This window comes from Echinops telfairi, unplaced genomic scaffold, assembly GCF_000313985.2.
Source record: "Echinops telfairi isolate 266 unplaced genomic scaffold, ASM31398v2 ScPeMD7_2573;HRSCAF=3158, whole genome shotgun sequence".
NCBI lineage: Eukaryota > Metazoa > Chordata > Mammalia > Afrosoricida > Tenrecidae > Echinops > Echinops telfairi.
The window spans coordinates 6,678,200-6,694,070 of NW_022106471.1; the positions used below are offsets into that span (position 1 = coordinate 6,678,200).

Consider the following 15,871-nt stretch of genomic DNA (forward strand, 5'->3'; position numbering starts at 1 on the left):
ATTTCCTCTTAACTACAAGCTTGACCTCCGCCCCTGTTTGAATCAGGGAAGGTGAATCTGTGTGTGTCTGTTGAATGCCGGAAGAAACTTGGGCCCTGAGGGTTTGCTGTGTGCCCGAAGCCGAGCAGTGAAAGTAAACGAGAAAAACCGGAGCGTTCAAGCCCGGTGGCGAAGATGCCACTCCAGCCATGGGCACGCGTGCAGGGCTCGTGGGACTGGTTGCTGGGGACAAAGAGAGGGTGCGAGGAATCCATCTCCCCATCCCTGCTCTTTGGGGTCAAAGGCCTCTGGAAGTCTAAGGTGTGCTGCTTGTACCTGCTAGAGCCACCACTCATGTTGACCTTGCTTGCATCCATCCGTTGTGGATGGATGGATGTCTGTGAGGGAAAGTCCGTTCTAGCTCTGGGGTAGTAGCCACATCCTTGGAGATGGGTGTGTTGGCTTAGCCCTGGTCTCTTAGGTCCAGGATCAGGAATGTAGCTTCCCCCCTGCGCTTTGTCTTGATCTACCAAGGTCATGAGGTTGACGGGGCGGGGGGTGCAGTGCGGGGTGGGGGTGCCCACATCCTGATCCGCTAGCGATCCCTCCACTCCTCCGTCCCTGCTGGCCTCAGGCTCATTCGGGAGACGAGTTGATCAGTTTTGAGTTCTCTCCACTCCCTTTCTTGTCACTGTAGAGACCGCCAGGTTGTTTGGGTCTCTCCCCACCCTCTTGGTCTCTGGTTACTTAGATTATTAAACGGTTTCTGTATTTAATTATTCCTAATCCATTCCCTGTAGAATTGGGGAGCTTTAAAACCCAAGTTAGTTGACGCCCTCATTTTCTGGACAAGGAAATTGAGGCCAAAGAAACTGTTCTGCCGAGGTCCTGTAGATGAGTGGCTAAGCCAGGCCCCTTGCAGGTGCCTTTCCCCAGAATGAGTGTGCAGGATTTCATGAACTCCCGGTGTGGGTGTATGTGTGTGTGTGAGAGAGAGAGAGAGAGAGTCTACGAAGGGTAAGCATTTTGTGGCCCTCATGGTGGTGTAGGCCTCTCGTCTGGAAGAGTGCCCCAGGATCATGCAGCTCTGAGTCCGGCTGTGGAGCTGGGGAGACCACAGAGCAGTGGAGTGCTGGGCGGGAACTCGGCCCTCTGCAGTGGTCAGCACGCGTGAGCAAGGGAGGAGCAGGCCATCCCACCTTGGGCCCATTTCAAGCACAGCAGCCCCCTCCGTTCAGATGTGAAATGCATTAAACGGTCACCCGTCAGACGCTCCTAGGCTTTTGCTCCGCAGCCAGGGGTCTCGGGAGAAGCCAAGCCTCGTCTGTGGGGGTCATCAACACCGTTTTGGAGGCTTGAACGAGACACCTGGCCCCCCACCCAGTCTTATACCCAGAACCCGTGCGACTGTCGTAACCATGACCTTTCTCTTGGCTGCACCCGTAATCCTCCAGGGTGATTCCCCCAGATTGCTGATGGAGTTCACATGCCTTCTCGCCCTGCCCCGTCTGTCTGGTATCCTGTGTGGATCGTTCTCCACCGCGCCATGTTCATCCACCCCGCGGACTGCCCAGACCAAACCTGCGCCTCACCCAGCGCCCGCCTTCACTCCGCACTGACCGGGTGGGCGGGAGCGCCCTTGCCCGAGAGTAGCCAGGGTGGGCCCACGGTCCCTCACCCCTGAGGGTCTCGGGCTTTTGGAACTCTGCTTGGGATAGATAATTGCTCTTCTGCATTTAATCCGTGCAAGTCTTGGGGCTCCGGCCAAAGGGAACATCCCGAATTAACCACGAGCCTTGTGCCAGCCAGTTACACTTTAAGATGCACAGCTGAAAACTCACTTGGCGTCAAGTGAGAGTTGTCACTATGCCTACAATCTCTGAAAGCCTGCTTGCCAGTAGGTGACAATAGGAGTCCTCTGCCTCCCTCCTGTCACCAGTGCCCGTCCTTTTCTCGCATGGCTCGCTGGGATGGACTTCTCGCCAGCAAGACAGCAAGTTACCCCTCCTCCCCCAAAGGCACTGTGTGCATCTAAGCACATCCCAGATTTAATCTCCATCCCCAACAGCTGTCCAAGACTTTAAAAAAATTATTCTTATTATTTTTGAGGACTTAAGTGAAGGCAGTGAGAATGGTTTCTTTTGTTCCCATTTCCTCTCCCAGAGACCAGCCCCCTGGGTCCTTTCACCTGCATTATCCATTAATGCTCTGGATTTGCTTTCCCCCCCAATAAACAAGCTTTCGTGCCAATAAAACTCTGCAGCACGATTGGGTGTGGGCCTGTGTCTGGGGACCTGCTTTGGCGGCGTCCGTCTCCTTCCTGGGCCCTGGTTGGTGACCGGCGGCGGAAACTGCTGCTGCAGCCCCCATTTTTGGCGGCCCCTCACTGTTTATTAATCCTGCATGTGCCTGTCCAGCCCTCTTGAAAGCTTCCTTCATTTCTGTTTGCTCGGTTTCCTGAATGCTTCTTCCAGATCATCTTTCACCTCTTGCTTCCAGCTCTGGGGACACATGTGGTTTCTACATAATGCACAGATGTGACTTGGGGGCGGGGAACCCCAAGTGCAGACTTGCATTCTCTAGCTGGAGTCCCAGGGCTCTGAAACCAGGGAGGTCGTCTTTGAGTGGGCGAGTCAGGAGGGAGGGCAGGTGGGAAGACCACCACCTCAGGCCCAGTAGATTTTCCCAACCACCCTGGGGCAGAGAGCTGTGTTTTGCATCAGACAGGAAGCTCAAGTCCACAGAAAACTCACTGCCAGGGAGTTGATTCCAGCACATAGCAAGCAGCCCTTTAGGATAGGGTAGAACTGCTCCGAGATTCTAACTCTTTGTGGGAGTAGGAAACCTTTTCTTTATCTCTTGGAGGGGCTGGCGGTTACCAGATGCTTACCTGACAGTTAGCATGGCTCTTTACCAGAAATAATACAGGTCTGTCTACTGTGGTGGTGACTACATTCATCGAAATCATTTGAAGGAATAGCGGTATATATTTTCTTTTGTGTATGTGCATGTGTATAACTATCCTGAAATGTTGCATACTTGCAGGAAAGTAGGAAGAGTACACAGAAGAGCCCCATTAATCCAGGTGTCCTAGTGGTTTACTGTTTGCCCTTCACTGCGAGATGCTACACCTGCCAGTGTTGAATGGAGACTTTAACTCACATAAGGGCCCAAGAACCAGGACCTCACGCAGATGAAAGATTTGGTTCTCTGCCCATGCAAATACTGGATCACCAGAAGGGACACACTTCTGACTTCTGTTACAACTGCGCAGCTCTGTCCCTGGAGCTTAGAGATGGCCGTCACCATGGTTTGTGCGGGTCATCTAGTTGATTATAATTCATATCAACCCAGTAGGACAGAGTAGAACTGCTTCTTAAGGTTTCTTAGGATGTTCTGCCTCAGTGGAAGCAGACCGCTACAGCTTTTCTCCCACAGAGAGGCTGGTGGGTTTGAACGGCTGATCCTTCAGTAAGCAGCCGAACACTTTAAGCTTTGCTCCACTGGCGTTCAAATGGCCCTGTAAGCTTATTAATCTTATACCTGTTTTGTTGATATGGAAACGGGTTTAGGGACAATAGCTTAAGTCGGGGCAAGGCGGGATTTCTGCACCAAGTTCACTGGACAGCAGATTCATGCCCCTACCACTAACTGCACAGGGTAGCGTACAGCCAGACCCTCCCTTCTAACACATGGTGGATGTTGCATTTGCTTTTAGATCTTGGCATTTACCAGTCTATAGACTTTAGCTAAGAGCATGCGTGCAAACAAGTAATTTCCCAAAGCCTTCTACAAGTTAATACATGGTAGGGATTTTAAATCAAGAGTCTGTTGGCAGGTGTCAAACTCACTGAAATGGAAATCAGTGTTCTACTGTGTTCCCCAGCCGGGTTTGCTTCTTACCACCCAAGAATCCATTTTGGGAGATGACCATGTGAGGGCCTGGAGAGCCCAGAGGCATCCAAGATTATTTCCACGACTCAGTGTTTGTTCTGAAAATGACCAGGTGAGCCTGGGCCTGGAGCAAGCTATTGCCCATAGACTGGCAATGCTGGTATGAACTGCCAACCCCATGAAGCACATAGGTAAAGGCCATGAAGGGAGCAAACTACTCAACTACCAGCCAAGATATTGGCCGTTCAAATCCACCCAGTGGTGCCACGGAAGAAAGGGCTGAGGAACAGCTTTGAGAACTAACTCAGCCACTGAAACCCCCCAAGTCATTCTGTTTTGACACAAAGGGACTTGCTCGACAGCAATGGGGGTTTTTTGTTTTAAGTTTTATTGAGTTGGGTGAAGGTTCACAGAGCGGATACATTTTCCATTCAGCAAGTCGTATACACCTTGTTTCTATCTCATTGGTTGTAATCCCTACAGTGTATCATCCCATATCCTTCCGGCCTGTGATTCCGGTTTCCATCGCAGCTTTTGCTAATACTTCTGAATACTCTGTCCTTGGGGCCCTCGTGCGGCTCTTTGGATCGCAAATGGTTTGATTGTAAAGTGTGGGGACCGCATGAGCATTTTTGTTCGTTTTGTCAACCTGACTGTTGCTTGGCTGTTGCTGCTGCCCTTTCATAGGCTGCTTGGCGTAGCGGTTACCAACCGACTGCTAATCGCAAGATCAAGCAGTTCAAAACCAGCAGCTGCTGGGAGGGAGACCAGTAGACTTTCTACTCCTGTAGAGTTAACAGTCTTGGAAACCACAGGGGCAGTTCTTCCGTGGCCTGTAGGCCACAGCAGTGTGGTCAGGAGTCAGAGACACAGGATAGCCACTTAATCGGAGTCGTCTGCTGGCCAGTCGGTGGACAGTGGGCAGACCTACCAAATAGAAATCATGACAGAAATCGCACTGGCTTGTTTCCAGTGTCGTCATCAGTTCCGTGAAGAAAACCTAAAGTAAGGTACCAGGAAAAACAAAAGTCCCATGCTCCCCACACTGGAGCTGTGTTCCGCAGGGCGCTAATGGAGGTGAAGCAGAGAGCGGGAAGTTCAGTGGGAATGTGGGAAACGCAAGACCAGACAGACTTAAACTGTGTTCTTGGGACTACTGTGTGTCACCTCCCCCAAAATGTGTGGTTGGTTTCTTTGGGGAGCAACTTCAAAGATTGTTTGCAAGGAGCATGTGCCAGAAACCCTACCCCTGAGGCATTTATAGAACCATTTTACTCCGTTTCTTTATGGTGGAGAATCGCTTTGTTTGGTTTTTTACCTGAGAGGGGTTGTCTCCGGCAGCAGCTGAGACCAAAACCTCACCGCTGTTGCGTTGATTTTGGCTCCCAGTGGCCCGGTAGGCCAGCATGGAGTCCCCACGGACCGTGGAGCACGGGCTGGCTTCCCACTGTCACCATTGAGTAACCAGGGCTTCACAGGAAACTAGACCCCCAAAATCCATACCCAGGCCATCAAGTTGATTTTGCTATCCTCTACAGCAGTGGTCCTCAACCTTCCTAATACTGCACGACCCTTTCATACAGTTCCTCATGTGGTGGTGACCCCTCCCCCCAACCATGACATTATTTTCATTGATACTTCAGCACTGTCATTTTGCTACTGTTAGGAATGGAGCGACTCCTGTGAAAGGGTCATTCAACCCCCAAAGGGGCTGCCACCTATAGGTTGAGAACCGCTGCTCTAGAAAATAGTAAGACAGCCCCATTGGGTTTCTAAACCTTTACTCTTTGCAGGAGTAGACAACGTCATTTTTCTCCTATACAGTGGCTGATGGGTTCAAACCACAAACCTTTTGGTTAGCATCAGAGCACTGAGCCACGATGCTCTTTACAGCAACTATATCCACCCACCCCAAACCCACTGCTAACTCTTCGTGGCCCTCTGTAGGGTTTGTGAAACGATCAATCTGTGGGAGCCGGCAGCCTTACCCTTCTCCCTTGACCTTGAGGTTACCAGCCCAACACCCAGTCCACAGTGCCAACAGGGCTCGCTTACCGCAACGATAGTGGTTGCTAAATTCATTAAAAAAAAAAGATTTGAAGTAGCAGCAATAGCTGTTTCCTTTCACGTGTGTATGTATTTCAATTCACCTGCAATGTTTTATACTTACCGAAACATTACAAAAATAATACAAAGCACTCTAGATGGTGCACCTAGATTCCTCAATCACTCATTGTTAATATTTGTATTCTCTTTCCCTGTATAAAAATGGGAGCCTGTATATAGACATACGTCATTGCTGCCATTGTTTTGTTATTCCTTAGTGAAGTCTGAATTTAGAAAATTATTTAAGGAACCATGGATTTTTTTTCCCTTGAAAATCGTTATGGAAACTCAAATCATGATACTTGGGAAGTGTGTGAAAGGTTTGTCGTCACTTGTCAAGGAGAGTATGATGAGCCTGTAGTTTGCAATCATTTTGAACAAAGACTTGGTCAAAGCCAAGTGCAATGGTTACACAGTGGGCTGCTAACTGCAAGGCCAGCAGTTCAAAACCACTGGCTGTTCTTTGGGAGAAGGATGAGGTGTTCTGCTCCCACCAAACACGACAGTCTGGGAAAGCCACAGGGGTGGGGGGCACTTGTACCCTGCCCTGGGGTCACGTGTTGGAACTGAGTGGACAGCAGTGCGTTTGAATTCTTTTGAAGAAGGTTTCTGTTCCAGGTCATTTTGGATTCGTGAGGTGGTGGATTTTGTGGTGTGGAGACTGGCGTTCACCGGAAGCTGGTTATCAGGCCTGGGACATTGTCCTCTGGTCGTGGGTGTGAATTGAAGTGAGACCTTCAGCCTGACACGCCTTCTCCCCAACCTTTCGTTTCAGAGCTGAAGGGGGGAGCAGTGCAGCAACAAGTCTTGGCTTTAGTAGGGCACCTGTGTCTTCTCTTCCTCACAGTGACGGTCATGTTTCCAAAAGCTGTCCACGTGGGCAGTCTTCGGAATTGCGTCCCATTTAACAACACGGTTTCCGTTGGACATAGACGGGCACTTCCTGATCCGAGTGTCATTTGTAGGCCTTGAAATCAAAGGCCTCTTCCCTCTCCGGGTAGCTGAAGGAACCATGTCGGAGCACAGAGTGAGCAAACACGGGGCCACCTTATGGAGAGCCTTGCTGGCATGAGGGGACCCTGGTGGCGGCTTACATAACCTCTCATGGCGCGGTGCCAGCCCCATAGAAGGAAGCTGGAAACCAGCCACTCTCCTGCGTCTTGTCACGTTGAACTCATGAATGAGGCCGGGTTTGTGTTCTCACAGAAAGCATGGGACACAGCCACCAGACTGTACGAGGCAGGTGCCCTCGCGGTCACCCGAGGCCATGAACCTTAAGGCAGAATCGACTGCAGGTCCAGCCAGCAGGCCCACAGGCCACTTTGTTGTGCGGCGTCTATGTTGGGTGACCCCCTGCCACCCCCAATTGTGCGCCACAGAAGCTCTGTGCTCCCACCACCCTGTCCCTCACCAACGCGTTTTTAGGGAGGTTCATACCTAACTGGAAAAGGCCTTGTTTGGTCATCAATTAGGTCATAAGGACAGGGGAGGGAAACATTTTTTTCATCAGAGAGGCTTTACATTTGATTATTGTTATTATTATTATTTTGGTTATAAAGATGTTCAGGAGAAGAGGTAGTCCCCACACAGATTGTAGGAGTCAGTGAGATTTTACCACATTTCATCATCCCCACCCCGTGGCTAAAATATTTATAGCCAATCGTGAATATAAAAAATCATTTCTTCTGTGACATGCATGCCTCCCTAGAAAAGTGTCTTACATGTGCGGTGCTGCGATCCCACATAACCACAGTAAGCAGATTATTAACACAGAACAAGGCAGTGAGTCCTTCCTGTCATCTAATACCCAGACCCAACTGGGTATCACCAAGTCAGTGCTGACCATCGCGACCCTGTAGGACAGGGTAGAACTGCCCCAGGGTGGGTTTCTGAGACTGTAACTCTTTACCGGAGTAGAAAGCCAAGTCTTTCTCCCCATCTAATACCCAGGGACCAAAATTTTGATGTGTGGTTTTTATATAGCTTTGCAACTAGATAACCTTAACCCCGTAAGTGCCAACCAACTAGATAACCTTAACCCCATAAGTGCCAACCAGGTCCGGGCCTCCTGTGAATTCAGCTGAGCGCTCACAAGGGGGGCTCTCTGTCCACTGTGAACGGCATGGTCTAGTTTGAGGCAGGGGTGAGGGTGGGGGGCTGGCGAGCGACTCCCACTCGTAATTTTGCAGCCTGTAATCTCAGGTATTGTGCTGTTGGCTTCCGGGGCATTTCAGAATATCATCAATGATTGATAACCTGAAGTTACAGGAATCTTTCCAAACAATATTTTAATTGGAAAAAGCACCCGTCAGCTGTCAGGCTTCCAGCTTCCACTTTTTTTTTTTTTTTTTTTTTTAGCGAAGCAGGATGTTGAATGTGAGTAATGACACGACAGGCCTATAAAATACGGACTAACCCTCGATGACTCATCCAGTACAATGCAGTATATTTGTCAAGGAGACTGAATCACATATGGGGGAAACCACTTCTCCAGCAGCCAGCTGGTTTGCAGGTCAGCTAGAGAGGCTCCGTTTTCGCCCGAAACGCCACAGTAGCCATAATGCTAATGCCCAGCGCCTGGGGTCAAAGATGTAGAGGAGGAAATGGCCTCTCCCGGGAGGTAGGTGCTCACCATTTATGTCAACTTCATATATACATGGTTTTTTCCCCCGGTGTTTCTAACCTTTCTGATGTGTACTTGTAACGTTTTTGTTTCTTCAGGGAGTGTGTGTGTGTGTCCACGTGCAAGGACAGATAGGAGAGTGTCGGTCCCCAGATGGGCAGTGAGCTCTTGGCCCTCCCCCACTCTCTGACCCCACATTTCTCCTGGGAGAGGCAGATAGAAATAGGTTTTGTAGATCCCTTGGACCGTGTCTTCGATTTAAAAGATGCTACCTAGGAAACGGGTGGGTAGATTTTTTAAAAAATGAATCAGCAGAAGGGAGCTGAGAGGGAGGAGGTGGTCAGTCTCATGGTAATGATTGGATTATGTTAGTTGTGTTTTTAACGTACTGCTTGCTTTCTGCCTCCCCTCCAAATGCATGTCTAAATACAAGAAACCTTTATTCCCTCCGTGAGAGAAGAATCTGGCTATTTTCACTTTTCTCTACCTCATGCATGCATTCCCTTTTCTTGGTGGGCAAAAGGGGAGTGGGGATTGTGGAAGCAACATTTACAATTTCAACTCACATGATCTGAGGGCTCGCCCTGCATAATTGGAAGGCTGTGCCTGCCTGTCTGACCTTCTGTCTCTTTTTTGACTCATTCAGTATAAGCAGTGCTTGGCCAGTTAGGGTGCATATCTTGTTTGAGTATAGCAAACCTTTCTATGTGTGTTAACAGTCCACTGTCTCCTCATGCTTTTAAAAAATACTTTTTGAGCCTCACTTGTTAAGAGACAGATGCTACCGGTAGTTTATAGCAGTACTATTTATGCTTTGCTGGTCTGTCTATCCAGAATGGCTGGGCCAGGACCTGTAACAAACCCAACTGCCCATGAACTTCCAGAAGGTTGAACATCTGTAAAACAGCCCGGTCTATGGTGGGAAGTCCTGTTAGTGCCGTGATATCTGGGGGTTAACAAGCCGGGAGATTTGGCAAGCTTCATTCATCCCCACCCCCATTCTGTAAAACTCATCACGATGCCTCTTTCTCCTTGAGGTAGATGAATCTGAAGCCGTCGGTAACACCTTGCATTAGACATGTGAATAACATAGAGCCAATACCAGCCTGAAGGGGGGTCATTTGGTGTGTTTCTGTTTGTTTTATAGAGTGGGGGGTTCACTTTTTCTTTCTTTTCTTTTTTCTTTATTTTTAGAATGGCTAACTTGTTTTCAGAGACAGGACCATCTCCCAATTTCATTAATTTTGCATTCTATAAATGAAAGCCACCTGTTAGGCTGTCACATTGCTAATTATGGTCGAGGACAATAATGAGGAAGGGTGGTATTTGAAGTATGTGGGGGTTCTGCTAAGAATTTTCCTGCCCCCATCCGTAGTGCTTATTTTTAATGTGTGTGTATATTTAATGTTTTATAGCACCCATTTAATAATAGCATTTGGCGATATTAAAAAATACTTCAGATTCTAGTCTTCGCATTCGCAGCTTTCCAGGAGACCCAGCTTAAGTCAAGCCCCGGCTGGCTTTCGTGCAGTTAAAGGTGAAGTTGGGGCTCTCACTTGGTTTGGGGTTTAGTTTGTCATGAGCAGTCAGGCAAAGAATATGAATGGTTAATGTTTCATCGGGAAAGCAGAATCACTCCTTTTCTCTGGTTTCTCTGAAGTGTCAGGCTCCATTATTTTATTTTTCCTTGAGGCTAGCAGAATGAGCCCAGGCAGGTGTAAATATATATAGTGGGAGAGAAATGTCCACTTGTATATGTGCATATAGATTAGATGTTGGCTTATTGGTGTTTTCCGTGAAACACGCCTTGTTTTCCTGTGAGGTGTGTGGCGGAGACCAACTTAGACTGTATGCAGCTGACTTGAGGGCAGTGTGGATTGCTTGTATCTTCAGTTGCATCACACATATCCTGAGGCAGGAGCATCTTTGAGATTCAGCGGGGACAGGTGACTGCCCCTCCTCAGATCTGAGGCTCAGTGGCTAGTAACCACCAGGAGACTTCCGTGGGTCCCGATGGACCACCTGGCTTTTGGATCCCTTCTTTCTTGAAGGAAAAGGAGGCCAGGACCCAAGGTCTCCTGTATCATTCACCCTGCGCGCCATTCATAGGCCCACCTGGGTTCAGTACCACTTGCTACTGGGTCTTGTTAAATGAAGCAATGCTTGAGAGCAGGGCTCAGCCCTGCCCTCCTGCCTTGCCCCCTCCAGTGGGGATTTGTTATTGGCCATAGATCCCTCTCTGAGTTTCCTTTGTATTCATAGAGTGAACTGGAGGCTGTAATCCAGAGGCACTTATCGTTAGGTGTGTAATCAACTTCCAGCAGTTCCCTTCTGGTTCTTCAGCATCTAACGCTTCTTGGATGGGAATCAAGACCAAACTGCCTTCCTCAACAACCCAGCTGATGGGTTTGGTGGCCATGTTGTCTGAAGCCAAGAAGAGCGATGCCACCTTGTGCAAAGCCCCCCCGCAGCCTGTTAGTGCCCCTTCAGTCTCTTGAGTGAGTGGCAGCCAGAGAGAGACAGCCTTTGATTCCTCAAAGGTTAGGGAGCCCAGAGTGGTCAACACAGGCTGGTTTTTCCCGTTTCCCCACGGTGGAGGCTCCCTGCCGCCCCTTAGCCTCTGTTAAGGTGGGGTGCCTAATGATTCACCCAGCCCTTTGGCATCAAGTCAATTCCGGCTCCTGGCGACCCTCTAGGACAGAGTAGAACTGCCCTGTGGGGTTTCCATGGCTGTAAACCTGTACAGGGGGAACAGGCAGCCTTTTCTGTCTCCCATGGCGTGGCTGGTTTGAGCCGCTGACCTTTTGAATAGCCTCCAGACACTTAACTGCTGTGTCACCAGGGCTCCAATGACCTCCATTCTCAATGAGCCCATTTCATAAAAACGGGTGTCAACGGACTCACGTAAAGCCACTTTGGATCATCTATCAACATTTTAAAGTACTTATCTAGAGAGAGACTGGTTCTGGGTGCGTGGAGAGAGGATGGATGGCTCCGTGGGAATCAATGTAGTTCCAGGGGAGGGCGCCAGTGGTCCGAGGCCTGTTGTCCATTCCATTGCGCACTGTTGTGCTATGAGATCACCCTCCCCACATTTGTGGGCATATGGTCCTCTCTGCCTTCATAGTGGGAGGGCTGCATCCTCGAACATCGTCTGGAGATAGCTACGGTCCTGTGTAGCTCAGAAAAGCCGGAGAGGAAGACGGAAAAGCCATCGTTGTGGGGCAGAGATCCCACTTCGATGGGTGTGTTTGTGCGTGTGTGGGTGACCCACCCCACTCTCCTACCAAACCCCGTGTACCTGTATTAGCCATGAGCATGCTTCCAGGGATACGTTTGCCCACAGCTGGTTTGCGTCCAGAGGATCCTGGGTGTGGAAGACAGTACGGAAGCCCCGGCATTTCCTGTTGGAGTCATGATTGTTGTCTCTTCATGACCATGGGTCACTCTAGAGCAGCGGTTCTCAACCTTCCTCATGCCGCGACCCTTTCATTACCATTCCTCGTGTGGTGGTGACCCCCCGCCCAACCATAAAGTTATTTTCATTGCTACTTCATCACTGTCATTTTGCTCCTGTTATGAATTGGGCGACCCCTGTGAAAGGGTCATTTGACCCCCAGAGGGGTTGCGACCCACAGGTTGAGAACCAGTCTTCAGACCAGGCAGGTGCTTCTGGCCTATCCAAAAGAGCTCTCACCTTGAGTGACAGCGGCACCGCCCTGGTTGCCCGTTCTGAGAGCAGCCCCGGCCATGGCGGCTGTATCATGCTCACCGAACTCAGTGTGTAGGCGCTGCCCAGAGATGCCATCCGTTTCCAAGTTCCAACCAAGAGAGGGGGCTTTCCATTGGTGGCAGTAACTCATGGCTGTGCCACAGATTTCCTGACTGGAGCTGCCCGGGGCTGGGTTTGGCTCTGGGTGGTTTCCTTATAAGCAGATGTTCCTTGTACCCCAGGTGGGAAAGATGGCTTTGCTCTGGCCTCTGGGGCCCTGCTGTTGGGGGGGGGGGGAGGCTCTTGAATTCCATTAGATGGAGAGCAGGCGGCATGTGTCACGCATGCAGGCTGCTCAGGAAGGGTGAAGGCGAAATTAGTGTTTGTGGGTGCCTGTGTGACCTCGTCACTTCCCCAGAGAACCGCAGTATGCTGAATCTTTCTGCTTGAGTCATATTAAAAGGCATCGCTAACACCCCCTCCAGGCCCCATAGAAGAATCGGAACGGGTAGGCCATCCTTGTGGTGACAGTTTGTCTGCCAGAACTGAGGGTCTTGGTTAAGTGGCTTCCAGTTGGTTCTGACTCGTAAGGACCCAGTGGGTCACAAAAGCAAGCGCTGCCCCGCGCTGTGCCAGCCTCACAAGCTGTGTTTGAGCCCGGCTTGCAACCCATGTCACTTGTTCTCACTGAGAGTCTTCCTCATGTTCAGTGACCTCTTCTCCGTACCTTCTCTGGGGACACCCTGGTCCCTCCTGAGAACACGCCGCTTCTAACACGCATTCTATTCTGCCTGTACCTTGTCCCAAGACCGAGGCGTTCGCTCTTCGGGCCGGCCATGGTCTAGTCAGTATTCTTCACCGACAAAAGCATCAGTTCTTCTGTCTTCCTTGGTCATTGTCCAGGTCTTGCATGCCTGTAAGGTGATTGAAATCCCATGGCTTGGACTGGGTGCACCAAAGTGACACCGTTGCTTTTGCACACTTTAAACGCAAGAGGTCTTTGGCAGCAGATTTGCCCAATGAGATACGCCTTTCGCTTTCTTGACTGCTGCTCCCTTGGCCCCGTGGTGCAAAACGAATTCCTTGGCCACTGCAGTATCTGCTGCACAGATCCTGATGTTGCTCATCGGGCTAGCTCTCGGGAATTTTGTTTGCTTCAGGTTGAACTGTAAACCACACTGAAGGCTATTGCCTTTGATTAGTCATCCCCAAGTACTTCAAGTCCTCTCTGCTTTCGGCAAGCAAGGTAATTAACCAGGCTTCCTTCGGTCCTGAGGATACAATGGAAGAAATATAAAAATGGGCTGGTCATTAAAGGGAAACCTGTTGGTACTGTGCTTAAAGCACTTGGCTGCCAACCAAGAGGTTGGCAGTTTGAACCCAGCAATGGCTCAGTGGGGGAAAAGACCGTGTGATCTGCTTCCATAAAAAAGTTCAGCCTTGGAAACCCTTGGGGGGCAGTTCTGTGTCTCATGGAGTCACTATGAGTCAGAATCTTCTTGAAGGCACCCAGCAATTGCAACAATCATAAAAACCGTTTTTAGGAATTTTATAGCTTGTGTTGTAAATAGGTCAAGCATCTGATGAACATGTAGTAGGCCAAGAAGTTGAAGCTAACAATGGGGTGGGGCGGCAGATCTATTCAGCTTAACTTTATCCTGTGCTTCTCTGAGCTAATTTTGTAAGAAAGTGCCTTTTTGAACTCAGTCAGACCAACACCCAAGAAATGTGTGTGGTTTTCCCATATCTGATTTGCCTTATACCTCGAGGACCAAAGCTTAGGCAACACTAGCATTTTTATTTGAATCACAAGACCTTCCTTTAATAGTAGCCTCAAGAAGATATTGCAGATATGCTCATTGTCCCTTAGAGTGTGGAATACATATTTCTTAGGCCAACAGATGGCTGCGATTTACGTAGGGTAGTTGGTACCACAGGCATGTGTTACCTTTACAGTTAGAACTACCATCAAGTCTGTTCTGACTCATAGCGACCCTACATAGGCTTCCTTCGTTCCAAAATGGAAAACCTTTACGGGAGCAGACAGCCTCGGCTTTCTCCCATGGAGCAGCTGGTGGTTTGCACTGCCGACCCTGAGGTTAGCAGCCCAGCGCCTGGCCCCTGCCACCACCAGGGCACCTTGAATAATTAGAGGAGTGTTTTGAAAATGGAAATCGTGGGAACGTTTACTTCTTAAGGATTGTAGGAACGTGCCCTAGCCAAAGACCAGTATTTCTGAATTTGGGGTTATCTTGGGTAACCTCGGGAAAAACACAGGGCTTTGTGGCCCCATAAAGAGTTATAGCCTCAGAAACTCCCTAGGGCAGTTCTATGAGTTAGCAAGGACCAGATGGCAGTGAGTTTGAGTGGGGTGGGGGTGGGGGGTGGTAGCACTTCTTTATTTCTCAAATCACCTTTTGAGTTAGGATTTGACGTTCAGTGGTTCGTAGAGTGAAGTCTCTAGGTGCAAACACATAAAAACAGGTATCTTGTCGTATGAAGGAGCTCTGGTGGCACTGCAGGCCAGGTGTTGGGCTACTAACTACAAGGTTGGCAGTTCAAAATCACCAGCTGCTCCAAGGAAGCTGCGGCTCCCTACCTCCAGTAAGAATTCCACTCCAATAGTGCCAACCCTATTAAAGAGTTGCTGTGAGTCGGAATCAGTTTAAGGGCCGTGGGTTTAGGTTTGGGTTTGGAATCGTGTCTCCTCTCATAGTTGGCCACCCTTTTACATCGACAGAGCTTCCATACATATTGTCTGTGTAGGAAATTGCTGGACACTTAATTTTCTTTATCAGGAGGGATGGTATGTTGAGAGCGCCTTCAAAGATACTTTCTTAGAGGACCCAGGACAAGGCGAGCTTAGTCCAGGGAGGTGACCAGAGCCACAGTGGGGGAGCTGAGCTTTGCCTCATGCCTCTTTACTCAACATGGAAGCATTGGAGGTGGCTTCTCCCTCTTGATCCAAGGGGTCTGCAGGACCTGTTCTGTGGCGGCGTGACCGAGGACTGTGTATCTGCATCTCATCGGCCATGGCCACACTGTGGTTCTGCGGGAGCAGTGGACTTCCACCATCGCTACATTCACTTACGCTGGGCTGGGTGTCCTGGTGGCATCCAGGAAGGCGTGCGTCCTCAGCAACTCTGCCCCCAACCCATACCCAAGCTCACTGCCATCGAGTCCGTTCTAACTGAACACACAGGGCAGAAATGCCCCCGTGTGCTTCCCTGACTGTTAACTCTTTGCAGGCGTAGAAAGCCCCAGCTTTCCCCCAAGGAGCAGCTGGTGGTTTCAAACGGCTGACCTTTCTGTTAGCAGCCCAACTCGTAACCACGACACCACCAGGACTCCTTGGGTGTGAAACCAAACCGTTTCTAGCCCTTCCACAACCAACTGTAGAATGCTATGGACACAGCACTGATGTTTCCTGGAGGTTGTTCTGAAACCGGCACCTCGGCCCAGAATATTCCAATCAGTGAAAAGAACACGAGGTATGTGAGACTCTCAGGTAGCCAACCAGCCTGTATGCTCTCACGACTGTTCCAGTCTTGTGTGGC

At 49.8% G+C, this 15,871-nt stretch overlaps 1 protein-coding gene across 2 annotated transcripts in view; it reads left to right on the forward strand.

Moving 5' to 3' along the window:
- SPRED2 (sprouty related EVH1 domain containing 2) overlaps window positions 1-15,871 on the forward strand; it is a 122,893-nt gene that overhangs the window by 61,948 nt on the left and 45,074 nt on the right. Inside the window, exon 1 of one of the 2 annotated variants that reach the window (XM_045294143.1) lies at window positions 8,517-8,599. The exons of the other annotated variant lie outside the window; for it this stretch is intronic. Coding sequence (XP_045150078.1) covers window positions 8,583-8,599 — 17 coding nt within the window. The 5' untranslated portion in view covers window positions 8,517-8,582. Of the gene's footprint in view, window positions 1-8,516; window positions 8,600-15,871 lie in introns of those variants that run through there. 2 annotated transcript variants of the gene reach the window in all.